This window comes from Tachysurus vachellii, chromosome 2 (assembly GCF_030014155.1).
Source record: "Tachysurus vachellii isolate PV-2020 chromosome 2, HZAU_Pvac_v1, whole genome shotgun sequence".
Lineage (NCBI taxonomy): Eukaryota > Metazoa > Chordata > Actinopteri > Siluriformes > Bagridae > Tachysurus > Tachysurus vachellii.
The window spans coordinates 7,721,700-7,745,291 of NC_083461.1; the positions used below are offsets into that span (position 1 = coordinate 7,721,700).

General features: G+C 38.3%; 1 protein-coding gene across 1 annotated transcript in view; it reads right to left on the reverse strand.

Annotated features, from left to right (window-relative positions):
* The window catches only part of LOC132862942 (disintegrin and metalloproteinase domain-containing protein 12-like), a 96,419-nt gene that overhangs the window by 10,617 nt on the left and 62,210 nt on the right, over window positions 1-23,592 (reverse strand). The window contains exons 11-17 of the mRNA XM_060895363.1: window positions 21,649-21,797; window positions 9,998-10,175; window positions 7,310-7,399; window positions 6,953-7,148; window positions 6,051-6,159; window positions 4,206-4,404; window positions 3,288-3,365 (exon numbers count right to left, since the gene is read on the reverse strand). Of these exons, the coding sequence (XP_060751346.1) occupies window positions 3,288-3,365; window positions 4,206-4,404; window positions 6,051-6,159; window positions 6,953-7,148; window positions 7,310-7,399; window positions 9,998-10,175; window positions 21,649-21,797 (999 nt within the window). The remainder of the gene's footprint in view (window positions 1-3,287; window positions 3,366-4,205; window positions 4,405-6,050; window positions 6,160-6,952; window positions 7,149-7,309; window positions 7,400-9,997; window positions 10,176-21,648; window positions 21,798-23,592) is intronic.

The following is a 23,592-nucleotide window of genomic DNA, read 5'->3' on the forward strand; positions in this document are numbered from 1 at the left end:
AAATATATTGCTCTAAATAGTCCAGTGCTTACACATTCAACTCATATTAATAAAGAAACATTATCTAAGCAATATAGCCATTGATCTCTGCAATGAACATGACCAAGACTGGCCTTAGTCCAGAATAATCATAATTTACATGGCCAGTCATCAGTGAAAACAATAACAGATGCCATAAATAGTTTTTTTTTTTTTTTATACATAGAGTAGATCTTCAAGTATGTGTTAATAGTAAATGTCATGGCTGAAGTTTAGTTTTGATCTTTATTAACCCTCTGCCATTTAAAAGCCTGCTTGCTCAAAATATCAGACCATAATCATGACATTTTTGAGGAACTAGATAATATTAGTGTCGCTACTATAGCAACGCTCTACAGTTTCACTCTACAGTTGTTCCAGGCTTGATGTAAGTCATGCTGATGCCATCCTGGTCATTTAACATCTGTATTGTAAAAACATTTTAATGTCATTCCCAGCTGTCCTTTGCAAAGTATATGGGCATATTAAAACCCGTGATTCACCTTAAACTCAAATGAGTATGTCAAACAGCATGTCTCTTGTGGTGATACGTACTTGTGCAAACTCTGGAAAAATGCTTCCCTCCCTCAATAATGGCTCACCACCCCACCCACATAAATTTGCACATTTGTATAGAAATTTGTTAAAAACTCCTCTTACACCTCTATATTATTTGTGTAATCCCTATTGGGTTATAATCCTGATAGCCAGGATACATAAAAAAGAACAGTTGTAAATGCAGTCAATAAGATTATATCTCCTTGATGAATTCAGTCTGCAAAGACAAACAGTTTCCAGTTTTAGGATAATTAAAACATACACTGTGTTGTGGAAGTACCGAACGACACACCTAGTTACCACCTGTCCTTCATCACGTTAACAAAGCCTGCTAGACAGCTTCAATAGGCTCCATATGCGTCCTATGCCATTTCCTCTATTCTGTAACTCATAAGTATCACACATTGTATCCATATGGTGCAGATTATTAAACACCATTTCGCCAGTAAGGTGATGGGGAACAGATGGGCAAGCTCCACAGTGCAGAACAGATCTGCATTGAATTTAGGGATGAGTAAATTAGTGGAAAAAAACCCTCCTTCTCTGTTTCTTCATCCCATGTCAGTTTATCTATAGTGTATACTTACACCTGTCTATCTCTCTATATACAGTATAAAAATGCAAAGACACAACATTTGGGATTTTCCATGGTATGAACATTCCTACAAATATAAACTATGAACTACATTGATAAACTATGCATCATTTCATTTCCAGTCATATCCAAGCAACAAGTGGTATTGCTTGCAATTCAATTAATTAATTAAATTAAATATTAACTATGCTGCATCATCCGTTTTTTATTTTTTTTACTTTATCTCAGAACATGTGTATGGTCCTGGTGGTCCATCAGCAGGATCTGGTTCTCTCACTGCTGGAGCCTTGGTTCAAGTCTTGGGCAGGGGAATAACCTAGCCATTGAGGTATCTCTAAATTCCGGTCTAAAGCCCAAATAAAAAGGAAGGAATGTGTCAAAAAGGGCAACCAGCATAAAAAAACCTGTTCCAAAATAAAAAAGTGCCGATCGGATGATCCACTGTGGCGACCCCGAACAGGACAGGTGAAGGACAAGGAGAGAATGTGTGTATGTAGTGTCCTATATGCATTCTGTGTGAAATTACTTCTGCGATTTTATTGTATATATTTTTCTTCACATTGCATTTTGACAGACAGATACACAGAGACTCACAGTTGATGTGTAATGGAAAAATTTGTATTAAATTTTCCATATTTGTTTGAGCAGAATGAACATAACATTTTCAATTTCACACTTCTAAGGCCAGCCTTAAAAAGGAAAAAAAAAAATCCTCAATCAGATTGCTGTCATTCTCAGAAATCATCAGATTCAGACAGATAACACTCACGTGCATTTTCTGCCCAGACAATGTCCACCCATGCATTTCCCCATTGGGGATACACAAGGATGACTGGCTTGCCGTCAGAATGTGATGAATGGCTCATTTAGTTGGACCAAGCAAAGCTATTATGGCTAATTGACTGAGGTGATGAGAAGCCTGGGAGATTGATAGCAAGGTATTGCTGCATTTTAAAGGTAAATCACATATGCAAGTCTACAGATCAAGAATAAGAGAAAGAGGAAATGACACAGAAAACTATACAGTAGGGAGGAGATGGATACTGAAAAGTACTGAAAGCAGAATTCTCTTAAAATTTGACCAAGTCTCTCAAAACCTTTTTTTTTTTTTAAATCAGGCAGCAACACTGTCGTGCAGCACTCAGAAGCTGGGATGTTATTAATAATGCAAAAATATCAGCCTCACATATTCTAATGCATCCCCTTTTTAATGCATGTGGCATATCAAGCTGTAAATATCTGTTTCATTTTTAAAATGTTTTGGAATAATATCCAGTCATCAGCAAACCACATATTGCTTGTTTTTGGGGTGAAACCCTGTGTTCCATTTGTACCCCAGAAACCTAGTCTCAATACTTATTCACTCAGTGGAGGCAACATTTACAAAACTAACACTTTTAGCAACAATAGCTATAGCATTTATATGAAAAGCTAGCAAGCTAACAAACATAGCCTATGTTAGCTGTGAAAAAAGAAAGCAATGTATAAAATTTTAATATCACTGAGAATAAACACATTGTCAGACTTGAGTGAGAAATGTGAGCTAATGTACTAGAAACTAGTCAGGATGTTATTAGGGCATTTTGAATGGCAGCCGTTCAACATCGTAGCCATTTCCAATTCTTGCATTCATTCATATTCAAAGTGCAAGTTCAAGTGCAAATATGCATCTAAACTAAAAATAAACTAATATGGCACAATGGCACACACCCATATCCAGAGCAACTTTAATATATATTCATTATATTATATTAATAATTATTACAATAATATTTAATCTTATTTTATACAGGGTTTTTTTTATATGAAAAAAAAAAACAGTGGCAGCTTGGTTGACTTGGGATTCAAACTCACAACCTTCCAAGTGGTAGTCCAGCACCTTAAACACTATTCTACAATATCCCCTAATAACAAAACTATAAACCATTTATCATAGGCTATAAACATTTAATGGCTCAAAGCTCACTCTCACTGAAAAGCTGACTGATGTATTCAAGCGGATTGAACACCAAAGCGCTCTGAGTAATGGTTGGCTAAGGTTTTTTGCCTAGATGACAATATGTTGGTAAGGAAAAGTTGCTTGTTCATGGAAAAGAAAGAAAAAAAATTGTCTAACCCCACGTCCGCTACACTTGGACGCGCACTCATGAACGCCGAAGACACTGATGTTTTGACACTGACGATTCAGACACACCTATAGGGAGAGAGAGAGAGAGAGAGAGAGATGGAGAGAAGGAGAGAGAGGGGGAGAAGCATTTAAAAGACTTTGACTTCCAATTTTTCCAATAAAACAGAACAAGACCCAGGTTCTGTAGAGACTCATCCTCCAAAGTCCAATTATAGTTATGGCGTGTATTCATACAGTCAGGCCACAAACACTCCACCCAAATATAATGAGATTTAGGAATGCGACTCGGTGACACATTCATATTCATATTCATCCAAAAGCTGAGTAAACAGAGATGGTGAGACATGCTTATTTTTATTAACTGAGTCGTCTCACACAGTGGGATAAATGATAGACAGCAGGAGAGGCAACTGGTCAGACACACACACATCTGTAATACCATCTCCCAGCGATTATGTGATGTCAGGCTTTCCGTTCGTGCTGCTCACTGCTATGGATGATGAGGCCTTTCTTTCCCGTATTAACATTAACACACACACACACACACACATAACTCTAAGACTACATGTGCACTACCTCATTACAGAATCAGTCACACACTGACACATGGGACTATAAACCCTACAAAGTGGACACACACACATACCATGAAGGTCAGTGTGCAATGTTTTCAATGTTTTCCAGTTTCCCAAATTGGTCCCTAAACTCTAAGTGGTTCACATTTTGCCCTCCTCAAACCCTAAACGATCTCCCCCTATACTGGTACCCTGACTGTTCATGATCACTACTACTTTGAGGACCACAATCTCCATCCACAAAACAAACAATTATCAGTTACACTTTTAGTACAGGAACATTTCTAATGCTGTAAAAGTCCTTGCTTAATGATAAATACTGTGCTCTCACCATGTTGTTGCCGCACTTGGTTCCAGTCAGTACCAGCCCTGGGTCTGGCATGTCATCACCCAGATACACATGAGTCCCCCGGCACAGAATACGCCCACCTTCCGGCAATGGGATGTTGGTCTCTATGGAAACCGCATTGGTTCCGATTACTGGCCGATTTGCCCCACCCTGGCACTGGATCTTCCCACATTTAGCGTCTCTGCATAAATATGAGAGAAAAATTAACAATACAGACATTTATTTTATGCTACATAAATATTATTACCAAAACTGGCCCTAGTTTAGCAACTAGATTTTTGATGAGTCAACGTGGCATCAGTAGCAGATCTGGTGAATTTTATTCAGTCATATGCACTTGATGAAAATTATATGTAGCTCAAGGCAGCTCTTTATAGCTACAGTAATTAATCAGACATTAATCAGAAATGGTAGAATTCCTACCCATCAACCAGCTCTCCTCATCACACTGTTATAGTTAGATACTGGAAAGGATAAAGGCTATTACAAGCTTCTTCCACATCACACAAAGCCAGCTTCTACATCTTTTTTGTAACACACTCAGAATGGAATAGAAGCTTTTATTTTGTAACATATACAGAACATTACAGTTAAATCTTATATCTTAACTTTGGAGGTTGGGGTCTTAGCCCAGGGTCAGCTATGATACAGCAGAGAGTGAGCAGAGAGGCTTAAGGGCCTTACTCAAGGGCCCATAAGCAAAAGCTTGGCAGTGCTGGGGCTTGAATCTGAAACAGCAACCTAGAGCCTTAACCACTTGATCTACCATTGCCCTTCAAAGAAAGAACAATCTGCCCTCTTCCACATACATGAGATTACAGAAAATCACTATAGGCTACTGTCACCGTGACCTACAGAAAAGAACGCATGCCATCCCTCCCGTCCCCTGCTTTTCCAAAAACAGCACAGACAAGCTTGTCTCAAGGCTAAGGATGGCTTTGGAAAACACTTTTCTGTTGCAACATTTAGGATCCATGATTTTTTCTTTCTTATTTCTGGCTGTTTGTCAGGTTTCAGCTTGTGACAGGTTTTTCCAAACGATCACAGATATTACTGTGGTGTGGAGTGTGTTGAATAGTAGGAGGGGTCCGAGAAGTGGGTATCTGAATGAATGTGTACACCAGCAATGAACTGCTACATGAAAAGGAGTGTAAGGTCGAACAAACAAGCAAACAATGTACTGATAAGCTCATGTGTGTGTGATTGTGTGAAGTTTTACTATACAGTTGTGCTCTCTCTGACGCACAGGGTCTCACAATTACATATGAATTGTGCTGATGAGTGGTCAAGAAGAAAAGAAGAAGAAGAACAGAGAGAGAGAGAGAGAGAGAGAGAGAGAGAGAGAGAGAGAGAGAGAGAGAGAGAGAGAGAGAGAGAGAGAGAGAGAAAGAAAGAAAGAAAGAGAGAGATAGAGAGCACGGAGAAACGCTTGTTTGGTGAATGAGTAATCAGCTCCTTTTTTTTCCTTTCTCTCTTCTATCAGTGTCCACTTCAGTAGTCTAGGCAATTACATCCACCAGGAAGTGATCACTGATCAGTGAAGTACTTAAAGTACCTGCCAGTCTATTTTCTAATAGCTTGAAATGTTCAAGTGCTTCCTGTTTATGTAAATTACAGTGATTCCTCTGCTCCTTCTTTTTGTTTTGTCCCTGTCACACATGCTCATTCTATAGAAAACCGTAAGCTTTTGAGTCAAGTACTTTGGAAAAATTGAGTCAAGTACTTTCTCTGCTGCATTATTCTAATTATTTTAAATGGAAAGAAAGAAAGAAAGAAAGAAAGAAAGAAAGAAAGAAAGAAAGAAAGAAAGAAAGAAAGATGTCTTACTGTGCTTCACATTTAGCGAATGAGCCCTTAGAGTCTTTTCCACAGTTGCCATATGGGTCTCCTGCTGAGTTCACCCTCTCGAAACAGATGCCTGGAGCTGGCTTTGCACCTACAACACACACACACACACACACACACACACACACACACACACAGAAGAAAAACACCCATGCACCCATAAGCTTGCAATTACTTTCTATAACCTTCAGTCTCTGTTTGTTACAAATGTGACACGAGTGTGAAATGTTTATTGTGAAAATTTAATTTGGCAATTACGCTACATTTTTGTAACGTGACCATAAACTTGGTCACACAACATGGTTCAGTAAGTTCAAACAGATTTAAAGATGTGACTTCATACTCTCTGAATTCCTCTTTGTATTAATACTAGGACTGTCAATATAACGTTCAAAATGCATTATGAAATTGTTTTTGTTGCTAATCATATTCACCTCAACATTTTTAGCATGTAGCAGCTTATCAGTTGAGGGATTTGAACAGACAACCGTCTGATCTGTAGTCCAACATCCTAAAGACTAAGCGACCAAAATAAAGATACCAAACTGTCTTCCTTGTCGCTTGACTTGTACATTCAAATGTACTGCTTTTATTCCTTTAATATTTATCTTTTACCCAGAGATGTGACAATAGTGTATCTTTTCAAATCATTTGTATGGCTCCTGAAGAGCACAAAAGAAAACATCAACATGCAAGATCAAGGTTGACATACAGCCATCAATGGCTGGGAGTCCATGAGAGTTGGACCTTGAAATTGGCCTTGCCAGTTCACACTCTCTCCCCATCAGTCACAGTAACACTATCTAGTCATGGGCACCTGTGGGCTTGCTCATGTATGTGGAATAGGTTCATCAATCATCATTCTATACAGCGCTGTAACTCACCCTGACCCCAGAGTGTGATGCATTGTTGTTCATGTGTTTGGCAGATGCCATTGTAGCAGTATCCATCCACACCGTGACACATGTGACCATCGTGCAGGTAGACGTTAGCAGGACAGTGAGGGTCAGAACCTGTGCAGAACTCTGGCAGATCACATGAGTTAGCAGGCTCTCGGCACAGTGTTCCTGCAGTCTTCAGCTGAAACAAACAGCCACGTAAACACATACACACAAACACACCTAGTTAGCAATATTAGTCACAGATCATGAGACAAGGCGACTTCTTCTGTGTTTTTTTATACGCAAAACGTATAAACAATATTAATGTCGAGATCGATAAACAGACGGTGTGTGTGTTACCTGACAGTCTTCACAACACTGGCCATGCGCACACACTGCATTCAACTTCAGAGTGCATGTGCTGGCATTACAGCATGGGTTCATACATTCCTACAGAGACAGAAGAAAACAGAAAGAGAAAATAAGAATTGTCAAAGAAATTAAACAGAATATGGAAAAAATATACATACAGTGAAATCCACAGATACACCGAGATAGTCCAAACTAAACTCTTCTTAATATTATAGTCTAGAATATAGTCCACAGTTTCACAAACATTGTTTTTTTGGGAACTTCCTGTCCTACACACTTCCCTGCTTGTGTTTTTCCTGCTTTATTAAACATGATTTAAATTACAATCTAATTAACGGATCTTCCTGAGATTCAGTGGTTGTGTTAGACCAGGGAAATATGAAGGACCAAAGACCAAGGGACAAGAGCCATTCTATTCGTCATCAATTCCATTATACTCAAATCCTTTCTGTCATACAATCATACAAGCTCCATTATCATTACAAATCTATCAGTTCTTTCTTAATGCAGTCAAGGTTTTACTGTATATTAAACCATCCAAAAGGATTTAAAAGAAAAGCCACTGATTAAAACGAAGAACTTTTAACTATTCTAAGAACCCCCTTTTTATATAAAATGTTTCCTACATGGAAGTCATTTATTGCAGCGCATGGTATGAGCCCACAGCATAAATCACTCATCACAGCAGGATACTCATGTACTTTGTGCTAGAGCCCAGCGTGCAACTAAACTGGGATTGGCTTTAAGGTAAAAACCAATGCAACTATAAAAATATCCACACAACTCACACAAAGTGGATCAAGCAGTACTTTTCCTATCACTCAGGTTGTACTATCAAGGGGACATCTTTTGCACCTTTAATATACATCTTTTAACGTTTAAATGACTGAAAACTGGATTTTTGGGTCCAGTGATAAACCTTCAAGCTTTACTTTAAAAGGTCATAGGTACAGGTGTATCACATGCACATTCCCATACTTAAATTAGCACTTGATTTTCCTCATTGTTAAAAAAAAAAACAGAGGTTTATAATTATCTGTTATCTAATGAAGAAGTATTAGTGAATTCATTGATAGAGACTTCAAAGTACGTTTCTGTGGATAAGATTGTCTGGCAATGGACATGCCGTTAATATAAATTCCCAGATACACAACACATATTAAAGCAGCTACGCTATATACTGTATATATAGCTTGTATTTCTGCAATTGTAGATAGAACTTGTTTTTTCTAAAAATGTGGGCTGATGCTCAGATTGCTGTTACCACAAATGGTGTTTCTGTAAATCACAGAGTGTGTGTGTGTGTGTGTGTGTGTGTGTGTGCATGTAAGAAACTCATTACTATTACAGATGTGTCCCTCTTGGTCTATAAACTTGTGCCAATGCATTGATGGAGACAGAAGATTGAGGCATCTTTATTGCTCTTATGAGCTGCCATTACATTTTGGGTTGCCAGAAATAAAGATCAATAAACAGAAATAGAGAGCAATGAGATCCCTACAGGGCCACGTCAGTAAGTATGCTACAGTGCAAGGGGAATCAAAGCATAGTGTGCTTCTCTGGGCTTGCTCCATGTGTGTGTGTGTGTGTGTGTGTGTGTGTGTGTGTGTGTGTGTGTGTGTGTGTGTGTGTGTGTGTGTGTGAGTGTGAGATTTCTGGGGATTTCTCCCAGCGTGGTCTGGGCCAAAGCATCTGCCTGAAGAGTGTGTTTATGTCACTTGTCACAGATTTGGATCATAATATACCATAATGGACTATCACTAATGCTGGTGTGTTAATGCTTGGACTGGGAGACTGAAATAAGATGACTGTGTGCTTGTGTAAAACAATCTGCACGCACACACAGAGAGAGAGAGAGAGAGAGAGAGAGAGAGAGAGAGAGATTCTCTTGCACTGTCCTCATTAGACCCTTACATCACTCCAACGAGAGAGCATGCCAGATCTGAAAAGCAGTACAAATTCCATGTGGTCTTTAAAGCATCACTTTTCGATCTTTGAGTGTAATAGATGCAAGCATTGGCATATGTTTTATTCCATTCTTAATATGGTCATTGTTACGGTACAGCTGTCATACGATATGTGAAATAACTCAAACTTGTAAACTTAGCATATGACATAAACAGTCATGGCATCAAACATAATGACACCTAGAATGAAAATAACAATGGCATGATGGGTGTCTGAAATGATCGCATATCTGTCGTGACTAAGGATTGTGAAGGAGACACACTTAGTCATATTTAATACATACATAATGACAACTGTTATAACACTTGACACATAAAACCTATAAAAATAAACTGTTCTGGACATTTTACTCACTTATTATGATGGATTTACTTTACAAAGTCATGACATTGGACCAATATCAGGCTTTCCATTGGGTCAGTACTGGCAGGGTTGTTCTGAAATGAGTGTGTGTGTGTGTGTGTGTTAACTTCTTACGTCTAGATCAAGCACATTTAGTAAATCTAAATGTGAGAGAGAGAGAGAGAGAGAGAGAGAGAGAGATTCTCTTGCACTGTCCTCATTAGACCCTTACATCACTCCAACGAGAGAGTGTGCCATAATTAAACTAAAACCATAATTTAAAGAATTACTTAGCAGAGCTGCAAATGTTTCCATTGCACTTACCCTCTATCATCATATATATTTATGTATCAAAAAATGACATACCTCAAGATCTCCACAGTCACACTCCTCCCCCTCTTCTACGTATCCGTTGCCACACTTCTGCCCTCCATAGAGCACCTTCATCTCAGGCATGTTGAAGAGGCACATCCCTACTCCCTTATCCAAACTCACCAGCAGGTCCTTCTTACTGCATGAACTGAACACAGTGGGGAAGGGGTATCTGCAGAGAGGGAGCATGAGGAATCTTAGCACTTAGCACACAAAGTAATCCTGCATTCATGCTGCCTTGTGAATAGTAATTACCTACTTTTGCACGTTATAGGTGTGAAGTGGACTAAATAAAATACAGAAGCGTCTTCAAAAGCTTGTCTTTTGTTTGTGCTGTCAGAGGTTAGAGCTCATACAAAGCTATTTTAACTGCACTTTTACACACACAGAACTCAGTGCTGTACTACAGTGAACAACAAAGAACCATACAACACTTATTAGCACTGGGTATTAATAAAACTGCTGCACAGAAAACAGAAGACAATATTTAGTAGCATAGAAACTAGCCAGCAGACAGCAGTAAATAAAGCTAGCAACAAGCTAAGCAAAGTTGTTTTTCAAAACAGTGATTAAGATGATCAATGGTATAGAATTAACTGTGTCTGTATGTTTACTGATCTAAAACCAATAATGCTATAAACGCACAAGAAGCACTTTACACTGTACACAGTTAAAGCGGCCGTGTTGATTTGACTTCACTCTGTAAACAGAAGAAGAAATGTTGTTTAGAAGACTAGCTAAAGCTTAGAAACAAGTTTTGGTGACTTTTATACAGTTATAGGGGGAGAATTACAAGTTACAGCTTTGCCTCGAACACACAGAGATACAGTACAGACAGACAGACAATCAGACTGAGGTAGAAGGGACAGGCCTTAACAATTTAAATACTCTTTCACAAAACTTTCAAAAGAACAGCGATATACACTAAAAAGTAATCGACTGAGACCAAGAAGACATAGAAGTCAGGGAAAGAGAAAGATCGAGAGGGATCTTAATCAAATCAACTTCTAAATCAGCAAGAAGACGAGGGTGAGTGTTAAGTGGATGAGTGATGAGTGGAGTGAGATAAATGGACACCATTTCTCACGACATGTCTGCTGATCTCATCTCCTCAGCACTCCTCATGAATGCTAGACTTATTCACTAATCAATTCATCAACGTGCAACTGATGTGCCAGCGAGTGTGGTGCTGAGTCATGAGATACGCTGAGATAAAAGGTATTTACAAGATGACACACTCTGTCTCACGCAACTCATCCCTCAGCCTTATACTTCGGACAGAGAGACGACTTAGACGTTTCTATTCCATGCTGCCAGTAATTCGGTTTTACTGCTAGAAGTTTGTGAGAGAAATTAAGAGCGAAACAGACAGACAGAGAATGGGAACAAGACAGAGGACGTCCTTGTTTTAGCAAAATACATAAACAAAAAGCTAAAGGAAATAAATAAGTATAAATAATGACATTAATGTGTGGATTTATCTTTTTTGAATAATCATAAAAGCTTAATAAAGTTAAATTAGCTGAACCTGTGAGAATGAGAGTATTCAGTGTGAGGCTCAGTCTATCATTTAATAATGATCTTTATCTGATTTCAGCATTTTCCTTCTTAATTATTTGGTCATGAAAACAGACATATAACACAATTATTATATTACATTAATATATTAAAGAAACCCTCCTTAACTTCCCATCAATGTCAGTATGTCAGTCGAATCACTGGCCGTCTTCAAATGACAGGTGAAGACACGTCTTTTTGAAATATTTAAAGTAGCACTAATTTTTTTTGTTGGTTTAAAGTAAATAAATTGTTTGTCTATGTGCGTATTTCCTCCCAACAGTGTTTCAGACTCACCAGTACAGATGCATTCATTGTTAGAGACTTTAAGGCAATGTCGTAAATGAAAAATGCTGTAAATGTAAAACCAGAGCACCTGAAGCACAATAATGATCTGAGCCCTGGTATACCATTAATCTATTCATTAGTCTTTTGTTTTTCTACATCTGAGCAGTCAAAGGTGTTTCATTTTTGAAATCCATATCAGATTATTTATTATTAACAAAAGTCTTAAAGTGGATTATCTTGAACTTTTTGCAGAATAAAGAACACCACCAACAGTTGTAAGAAAAAATAAACAGAATGGTATGAAAAAGGAAGTTTTTTGTAGCTCAAACAGCCAAAGAGTCACGTGAATATTTTACAAAAGCTGTAATGTTTTGTTCTGCTTCGTTCTTATTACACCATTGATAAGATCTTGTGATTTAACGCATTGCTCATCCCTATACAGTAAGTCTTCATTTTCGAGCTACTGACAGATATTAGATATTTGTCTCCCATCTAATTTCACCATCAGCTCTCAGTGAGAAACCTAACAATGTTCTTCTTTAAAGAGAGAGATTTAAAGACACCATTATGAGCAATTTGGGAACTCCTAAATAAATACCAGGGAAGTGACCTTATATTTAAAATGTTATAAAGTCTGAAATTTATATCATATGTTACTTCTAATGGTTTACTGGCTTATTTGTGGTTTGCACAATGATTTTCTAAAAAACAGCATATGTCACGTATTTAGAAAGAATTTTATTATTTTTATTTTTTACAGACTCGTGTAGACCAGGGTACTTGGGTTCCTTTTTTTATTGTTAAATTGCTAGTTCATATGAACAGGATTTTGACAAAAAATCTCACGTTTTTCCAGTCATCAGATTTATTTTGTCTGTATAAACATACTTATGTAAATATTCCATATGTTTGATGAACACATCTCTTAGATGTACGATCACTCTGTTTTACACACAGTACACTGTTATGATGAATGGTTTCTCCAGACTTTAAGATCTTTAAGGGCTCTAGGTTGCTAAGTAAGTTCTAGATAGTTCTATTTGGAACTTTTTCTAAAAGAATAGTAAACTTTCTGAGTCTAAAATAGATTTTTCCTGCAGCCAGAGTGTACACAAACATACACACACACACACACACACACACACACACACAGCTCTGCGCGCACACACACGGACAGGAACAAACACTCACATATATATGTATATGCTCCAGATCCTTTTTTGTTAGAATACATCTTTCCAATCTCATACTGCAAATGTACTTAGGTTTGGAAAAAAGGACATAGAAAAAAATGTCTTCAGTTTGTCTTTCTGCAGAACCCTTTGAAGTTTCTTTGTAGACCCCTACAATAAAGTTAGGATATGTCAAAAGGACAGAAAGCGTTTCCTGACTGCAGATCTAATGATACTATTAAACCTTCCTGTACTCTCCTAAAAGCTGAAATGGTAGAAAATGTTTGTTTATTAGGCTACAACCACAAGCAGGTAAACTAAAACTCAGTCTCACACAAGATTTATTGTTTTTTTAATCGTCGAGAGACGATTCCAGTTAGAATCCATTTAGAATAAACTCGTTAGTCTAAAAGCTTAGCCTAAGAGCACTCTATAGAACAACTTTGGCCAAAATGGGGAGCATTATACTCACTGTATTTAGGGGGACGTTTGTGGTTGGTTTGAAGAGCCTTGGTATGAAAAGGTATGAAAAGGTGTGGTTGGTATGAAAAGTACTAATCTTCACATTTCTATTTGAAAGAACAACTTGCGGATTAAAAGAGAGTTTAGCTGCTTCTCAGACAGATCACTGATCTATTGTCCCTTCTGAGTCCTGGGTTTGAGAGATATAACGGCGTGCATGTATTATCGCACAAACACACACACACGCACACACACTCACACACACACACACACACACACACACACACACACACACACACACACAGCCTCCCTCCCTATCAAACACCTATCTAGTATGTGCACATACATTTACATATATTATACATTAATAACCAAAACAGATAAGACATTTTTTGTTGTTTTTGTTCTTTCACTGCTCACACACACATCGCAAACACACACACATGCACACACACATTTGTTGCATTTGTTCTTTCAGTGCTCTCTCTCTCTCACACACACACACACACACACACACACACACACACACACACACACACACACACAAATGGCATTTCCGCTCATTCATTAATTCTCTTTTACAGTTTATTGCAATTTTGCTTTGCCAAGGATGTCATCACCTGCTATTCACCAAACACACATACACACACACACACATACACACACACACACACTTGCATATAATTACAGGGAAATGCTTGTCTGTGTATGAGCTGTATAGAGATATGATAATGAATTAGTCCCTGTGCTGTTCAGGAATAGGATAATATATATATGTGTTGTATATATTCCTCATTTTTAAGATTTATGGTATCACTTTATTAGATCATCAGTGTGGGAGCTCTAGCAATACAATGTGACACATCAGGGACATCGGTTAAGCTCCTGCGGGCTTAATACCATCACCTTATGCAGTACATATCCATTCTCCACCTGCCCACACACACTCAGTGCTCTTCATTAATTTAGACTGGAAAGAGAGCCAACTCTGTTTATACATACAGTATAGGCCATAGGTTGAAATGAATTCTGGGTGGGACATAATGTGTTTCATGTGCAAAAGTGCATCAATTCTCATGACTGGATTTGTATGGAAAATGGGATCAAATGAAACCAAACAAAATCCATCCACATCGCCCGCGATTTTCTGAATTTGTAAGTTTTAATAAAACTGGATTGAGTGCAGCTTCGTCCTACTCAGAGTCACTTACTAAATGTGCAAACAGATGAAGATCATAAACCAGACTACTCGCTTCATCACTGATCATAGTTCTTTTTCTTTCTTTCTTTCTTTCTTTCTTTCTTTCTTTCTTTCTTTCTTTCTTTGCGTTTATTTCCAACATGAACAACATCCATCAACAATGAAGTTTTTACAAGTTTTAGTTTGACCCCTTCCTGCCATGCACTAATTATTTCCAGAAGTCAGTGTTTGACAAGCTGTAAGTTTGTTTCAAGTAGCTGAATGAGGCCAAAGGTTCTGCCTTATACATGTTATCTAACAACCAGATTCCTTTCTTAGGTTTCTTATCTATTCGTAATTTGATATTGTACCAAATCGAGGCTCTAATTGTTAGTCATGGAGTATGTTTCGAATGTTGGTGATACATTTTTCAGCTGGCAAGCTGCATCAAAAAGGCCTCCACTGGGATATAAATGATACAAGTGAACTCTGGGTAGAGAGAGAGAGCCCTGACCCTCTAGCTGCATACAATTTAAGAATGATTAAATAGGGGTCTTCCCCTGCCAAAGGAAGGATTTTACACATTTAATGTATTCCTTCAGCAGTATTGATATCAAGTGCAAGGGATGGCATGCAATACATAGTTATACTTGGGCATAATTATAATAGAAGAGACATTAATATTGTTACATATATGATATATATATATCATAGGGGGGCACGGTGGCTTAATGGTTAGCACGTCCGCCTCACACCTCCAGGGTTGGGGGTTCGATTCCTGCCTCCACCTTGTGTGTGTGGAGTTTGCATGTTCTCCCTGTGCCTCGGGGGTTTCCTCCGGGTACTCCGGTTTCCTCCCCCTGTCCGTAGTGTGTGATTGCGTGAGTGAATGAGAGTGTGTGTGTGTGTGTGTGTGTGCCCTGCGATGGGTTGGCACTCCGTCCAGGGTGTATCCTGCCTTGATGCCCGATGACGCCTGAGATAGGCACAGGCTCCCCGTCACCCGAGGTAGTTCGGATAAGCGGTAGAAAATGAGTGAGTGAATGAATATATATATATCATCACATATATAACATCACAGTGAAATTATTCTTCACATATCCAAACTTTGGAGATTATTCTTCACATATCCAATTATTGGACATATTAAATTATTCTTCACATATACAAACTTTCAGAGAGGGTTAAGGGCCTTGCTCAAGGGTTCAACAGTGGCAGCTTGGCAGTGCTTAGGCTTGAACCCCAATCCTCTGGTCAACGTCCCAGAGCCTTAACCACTTGAGCTACCACTGCCTTAATTACCACTACTACTACTGTAGATTCATTCGACCCAGAATAGACAGTGTGAGTTTGTTCCAGTTCTGTGACAAGTATTGCCTATTTTGAACATTATGTGAATATTGAAGATTAATCTTCACATCGCCACAACAGAAGTCCCCTCAAATAGCATTTTTCACTCAGAGACCCGTGCATTCAAGATTGCACAAAAATGTTTTTGTCATTTCCATCTGCTCAGCTTTGCACACATGGAACAGGAACAGGGCAGTTTTACAAGCAAGACATTATGATTTTCCAGCGGAGCTGATATTATTCTGTTGTTAGTACATTATTACACATAGCTAGGCTAAGAGTGTTTAATGTCAGCTTTGGGGGGAAAAAATGGTTCAGTGTTCTCATCTGAAATATTAATGAAAATGTCACATTCCTACTTTGGTAGATTTTACCGAGTGGAAACTTTCTCATCATACTCAACTCTAACTGAACATCAAATTTGTGCAGTGACATAGTTAGGTGATTAGTTTAGGAGTCTTAACATGCTGCAGACACTTGACGGAGTTAGATTCTGACTCCAGATCAGTTTAATGATTCATTGCAAGTCACAACTTCTTGATCATCCAGTTAAATGCTCTGGAGAACTGGATATGCCCCGATCACAGGGTCTTGCGTTACATTAGTAGCTTGTTATTTTGGTAGCTTGTTAGAAGTAAACATGGTTCATTGGTGTTAATTGGTTTTTGTCTGTGCACCTTCAAGCACACTGTCCATGTTTCCAAACATCCTTTGTTTAAGGAAAAAAATGGCTGGAGTTTATTTGATTAAGATAAAATTTGTACTAGGTAGTGGTAATATTACAGCTGTTTTTTCCATCCTGGGTTTCTTTAGCGGTGAAATCTAATGCATCCTCATACTGAGCAGGAATATAAATATGTCATGTAGAATTAACCCTTTTTTGATGTTCGCTGACAAATTTTAAATTTGTTGTAAATCATCCACATTTACAGATGCATTGTTGAGAGCTGTCAAGTCAAGTCAAGTCACTTTTATTGTCACATCACCACAGCACATGTGCCTTGGTGAGTGAAATTCTTAGGAGCAAACTCCAGAAATTGCAGAACAATTATACAGATAATAAGTTGACAGGTGAAAATGTACAATTTGCTCATACATATAGTCAGTACAATATGTAGGTACAATATGTACAATTAACAAACAGATAATGAAATCAACATGTGAACATGTGCAATATGCTCATACAGAACATATAGTCAGTACACACAGTGTACTATTGGGCATCCTTACAGTAGCACTACACATTATATGCAATATGTACTTATATACGTATATGTTTAAATATATGTAAATATATTATATATAAATTATTATTATTATTATTATTATTATTATTATTATTATTATTATTATTATTATTATTATTGCAGTAATCTATTGTTGTCTTTACATTGCTTTTTTTAAATTAGTTTAAAATAATAATCATGAATTGAAACATTGGTCCATTTATTTTTTTTTTACTTTAATATAGTACTTTGTTACACAAAATATACTTTTTATCCCAAAAAACATATCACATTTTCATTGTTAAATGTGGGCTGGTAATTGCAAATATTATAATTATCTATATTGTTTAGGACTGAGATTTTTTTCTCTAGTGCTTTTAAAACCCCAACAATGTCCTGGGTCAATTTGACCTGAACCGTACAGTACCTACCTCACTATGCTTCTGTCATGTTTGTGTAACATACCAGCTGTTTTGTAAGTCTTTGTGAACATATGGTAACAAATCACAGCTACTGTAAGAAGCTATTTTCCATGGATTTCAACGGGTTTCTTTTCAGTGAAGTAAGTACAACTTTATAGCTAGATTTATTGGACATTTATTCAGGTAAATTTATCATACAGGTCAAAGGTCACAATATAATTCTGAAATTGTTGTTTGTAGTCCATCTACTGCAATTTTTTCAATACACATCTTCTAACCAGTCCATGAATTGCCATTAACCTCAACTGGATCACCACTAAATACCTGTTAACTCTGGAAGATTTTTGTTGTTCAGTGACTGCTTCACTGTCAAGATAATTGCAATACAAATAATTTAGGTCAGTGTCCAGAGATTTCTGAACTAGGTCTGGGATACTCCTAGAGAACTATTTTCTGAAAGTGAAAGTGACGTGACATACGGCTAAGTACGGTGACCCCTACTCAGAATTTGTTCTCTGCATTTAACCCATCCAAAGTGCACACACACAGCAGTGAACACACACACCATGAACAGCCATTTATGCTGCGGCGCCCGGGGAGCAGTCGGGGGGGTTCGGTGCCTTGCTCAAGGGCACCTCAGTCGTGGCCGGCCTGAGACTCGAACCCACAACCTCAGGGTTAGGAGTCAAACTCTCTAACCATTAGGCCACGACTTCTGTAGGGACAAAGCTATGCTGTGTGAAATATAAAAAGAAAAAAGTGCAGATCAAATATGCAACTGATTATGTTGTATCAGATCGTGAAGTATGGCATTAATTATGCATTTTTTTATTAATAACCGATTAAAAGTACAATTCCATAGTTTGCATATAGTATCTTTATGTTGTGTGCACCTAGAAGTATGTACAGTATATGATATAATAAGCTTACATTCATATAATAAGCTTACATTCCTATTGGATAAAATGTGTTTGAGGGGTTAAAGGGTTGGCCATTCCATGAAGTTGCATTAGATAACCTCAATAACACCTCAATAAAGGTGAGTATAACAAGTTCCACATGAACACTTCCTGTACTGCAGAAAAGTAAAGACCTTAAAAAAGTTGGAGATGTGATCCACAACCTACGGTATAACTGATCCTGGTTTCTTTAGTGGTAACTGTATTGTAGCATTCCTGAAAAACTTCCAGTTATTTGGGTGGCGGAATTTTTTCAGCACAGCGATCATGTAATGATCCGTCTGGTACGAGTAGAACTCAATCAACTGGAGGATCATCACGAATAAAGAGCTTAATTGGGACCACTATAAACGGATAACTTCATCTGAAGTTACATAGCCATCAGCTTTAAAATTACCACTTGTTATAATTACACCCTTTCAACATCATAGGTGTTAATTTAACATTGTAGTCTTACTGTGGATTCAAGAATAATAACCAGGTTCTTTTCTCCTGACATGCTGCAACAGCAGTACTCAGTTGATCTCACACTTCTAGGAGATTAGGAGCAAAAACAGATCCTGATAACCAAGATCTGACCACAGAGTCACTGAGATACTTTGTCAAGATCTGATTTCTGCTATACTCTTATGTTTAAGTGACAGGATTATGCTGCACCATACAGCACATTTTAAGCAGCTTAAAGTTGCTGAAGGATTCATTTGGACCTGCTGACAGCTCTCCCTGCTTTAAAATGAATGATTATATAACAGCTCCACCTCTTACACTCTGACCCAGCAGTAACAGGGATGAAATAAGAGAGACACTGTGAATTATCTCCTCTTTCTGGCCATGATTCTTTTGATAAAATACTGAAATTATTGGACAAGTTCCATTTGGTCTTGATTTTTCCATTAGCGGACACATTTTCTCCCTGTCCCTAGATGAATACAAAACACACTGGCTAGTATCCTGGAGCTAGAAAAAGCCATTTATTAAAAAAAGAAAAATGTTCTCTCACTCTCTCATTTTCTACCGCTTATCCGAACTATTCTCGGGTCACGGGGAGCCTGTGCCTATCTCAGGCGTCATCGGGCATCAAGGCAGGATACACCCTGGACGGAGTGCCAACCCATCGCAGGGCACACACACACACACTCTCATTCACTCACGCACTCACACACTACGGACAATTTTCCAGAGATGCCAATCAACCTACCATGCATGTCTTTGGACCGGGGGAGGAAACCGGAGTACTCGGAGGAAACCACCGAGGCACGGGGAGAACATGCAAACTCCACACACACAAGGCGGAGGCGGGAATCGAACCCCCAACCCTGGAGGTGTGAGGCGAACGTGCTAACCACTAAGCCACCGTGCCCCCAAGAAAAAAGTTACATTGCAATATTACATTGCAGTATTTTCATTACAATTAATCAGATTTGCTTTTGTAGACAATGTTTTAGAAAAAAAAATTGGAAATCTATTGTTTTTCTTAGATTTGTCATCCTTACAATTCGACTTTACTGACTAGCTTTGAACATCATATTCCCTAAGCACAGGTTAAGCCAAGCTCACCAGGTCTATATGTCCATCACTGTATTTCCAGTGGCTACGCTGCAGCGGCTAAGGTGCAGTCACCTTAAATCACCTTGAACATAGATCAAGGAACCTTTTAGTCCCTGTTCATGAGAAGATGCTTGACCCTAGTAGATGATGTCGATGTTGTAAGACCAGAAACTACTCAAGTGGACCTCCAAATCGAAGCAATAACCAGAACCTTTTATTTTTCATGTGATTACCAATGCCTATAATTTTTGTACAGAATATCAAAACAATGTCCTTTATTTATCCTTTCATAAGATGTCACAAGCTGCAAAATCAGTAAAATTAAAAAAGTGAATTTTGTACATACGTCTAGCAGTAGGAAAAGAAGTGAAGAAAAAAGCAACAAAGAAAAAGAAGTGGAGAAACCATTACCCAGGCTCACTCAACCTCCACCACAGTGGATCACAGTGTTTCTGTAATTTCCCTGTTTGCTGAAACATTGTACTGGTCACACAATAAATTTGGGTTATTGCACATTCTCTTTGTTGTGTGGTAGGAAAGCCAACCAGAAATTGTGTTGACTTCATTTGGGAGCACGCCTAAACTCTGTAGAAGCTCTGCGTCAGCAGTCAGGGTTATTGTTCTGTTTGTGAGTCTGTTCTTTTGGCTCATTATGCTTCCTGGTCTGTAACACCAGAGACTGCATTTAGTGTCATGTCAAAGGATCAGATTAAATTTCACATAGGAAGGTCACTGAGGATAGCACAGGCTTTTTTTCCTACAGATTACTGTGTCCAGATGCTCGGTTGTTGAAAGTTCTACTCCAGCGACCCTGTGGGCTTTTTTAATTACCCTTTGAAGGGTGTGTGTATGTTTGTTCATTTGTGCAGCAAAGCCGAACAATGATGTCAGCACACCACTGTTTCACTGCAAGCTTCCTTGTCCATCTTTGATCATTTATAGTGTGCAATCCCAGGGAACAAAGTCTTTCATGCTGCATTCATCATATGTATTCCCCTAAACTCACAACAGAGCATCACATAAGCATCACATCAAGGGTCACATTAAGACCTCTTGACACCTTTAGTTCTGTAGGTATTATGAATAGTGACAATTCCAGCATTCAATCAATTATGAGTAGATATTCATGAGCAACTGTTTAATATTTAATGGAATAAGCCTAATTTGAGTACTCTGTGAATCCCTGGATGATAGACACACCCCTTTTTAGTCCCCTTCCTCTCAGCCATGCCCCGTTCAAGCCACTCTCATCTCCATCTCTGTCAAACCACAAGATCTCTACCAATTACTAACAGATTGCTGCAGAGATTACTTTTTTGTAGGCCAACCAAGAAGTTAGCATCACACAGTATCATCAGTGGAAAAACAGTATTATTTTTCCATTGGCGGATGGACCTCTGGTGAGTATTTATGATTTTTTTAAAATGGAATTCAACGAATCCTTCCTGTTCTATCTAACAGGAAACCTCAAAAGGACTCACCCAGTTGAAGGAGTCATGATGCAACCACCTCGCTCCGCTGTCACCCTGCATCCACACCCCCGCTCCGGTGTGTCATGGTTCATTCCAAAGTTATGTCCAAGCTCATGAGCCAAAGTAACTGCAGCTCCAAGGGGGTTATCAGAGTGGTCCTGAGAGGCAGAGCAAGACAAAATAATAATAAGGAGAGAAATGATAAAGCAGGAGTCATTATTAATTGCATCTACACATGTTTACAGATAAATCAATGTCTTCACAGCAAGGCACCACAGAAAGCAGTTACACGCTTTCCTAAGAGCAATTACTTATATTTCCAAGTGAGTAAACCCAATTACTCCCCTGTGTTTGCTACGGAGAAGAGGTTAGGGGCAATTACACTCCTGCTGCCCTCCACAGATTACATTCTTAACATCTCCACATATGCATTTGTTTTCTTTTTAGTGAAAATAGCAAAGTGATGTTTCACATGAGGGTGCTAATTGATCCAACGCAGGCACTACCAGCCTATGTAATTACTTTTTCACAAACCCATTAAAGAGGCATAAGTCAAGATTTTTGCACTGCTGAAATGAAATGCACCATTAAGCAAAGTCTGCACAATAAAAAGCTGTTTAAGAACTTCATAGAGCTTTTTGTGTTTGTGTGTAGCTTCAATATTCATGATTCCCATGATGCCTTGTGGGGAATATGTGACCAGAAATTTGTCATATAGCGAATATTAATGCACTAATCATGAGGACTGGTCAGAACTGCCAAATATTCCTATCTTTGTAGGGACATCTGGTGTTGACCAAAATATAAACACACACACACACACACACACACACAAAAGACATAGGCCCTTCATACACAAAACCACATACACACATAGACCTTCATGCAGTAAATCAAGTTTTATAAACATTCCTTGGAAATCTGTCCGCAGAAAATGATAGAAAGCATCCGCTGACGGAATGAATATATAAAACATAGAGTATGTAAACATTTGATATCTTATGATTTTTTTTCCATAATTATTTATGTTGGGAAAAGCAGAAACAGTTTTTATTGTAGTCCAGCCAGGCTTCAGCCCCAAAGTTTCCTGCCGGCAGAAACAGCAGTTTTGGAGGAGAAGTAAGACTGATGTCTGTTGTGAAACAGGCTGATCTGTAATGGAGGAGGCAGACTGAGACACACTACCCTTTAATCATCTTGCCAAGATTTGTGCATGTGCACCAAGCAAAAGCCAATCAGGGAACCGACTGGAACATGGAATAACCTGGGAGAGACATTTCAGCCATGATCTGGAATGGCAGTTTCATTGCAAAGCTGCCAAGTCCTAATGACCTAATAAAGATCTGAAGTGAGAACAGGACGAGGGCTCTATTACACAGCCGTATCCTCATCAGTAATCACTCCCACTAGCAAGTTTTCTTCCTCTGTGGTGGATATATATATATATAGTTTCCCTGGCTCTGCCTCATTAGAAAGTAACAGTCGAGCCTCTTGTAATCGATATATTTAGGTGATTTATAAGAGGTAACTCCGGACAGTCTTGCTGTAATGTCTTGAGCAGGTGTACACAAGGCAGGGAGCAGGATTTAAACCATATTCAAGTTATGAATATGCGTGATTGAAAAGAAAAGCAGATTAACAGATAGACACAGAACATTGTCAGAGGTGAAAAATATACACTTTAGAAACAAGCTGGGGTTGTGATTGGATTGATGTTTTTACATGATCTAAAAGTATGTCGTGATTTTTTGACAGTTGCTGAATGGTTTGGCTGAATTCCTGTTAATTCTGTATAAAATTGCTTTCAACATTATGCGTGAATAAAATTAATGTTTGTGTAGATAAGTATTACAATGTCTTGCATAAATCCAAAAAACTTATTCACATTCAATTTTTTTTCCCATTTTCATTTTTGAGCATTTCTAAAACTATTGATATCATGGATAAAAGCTG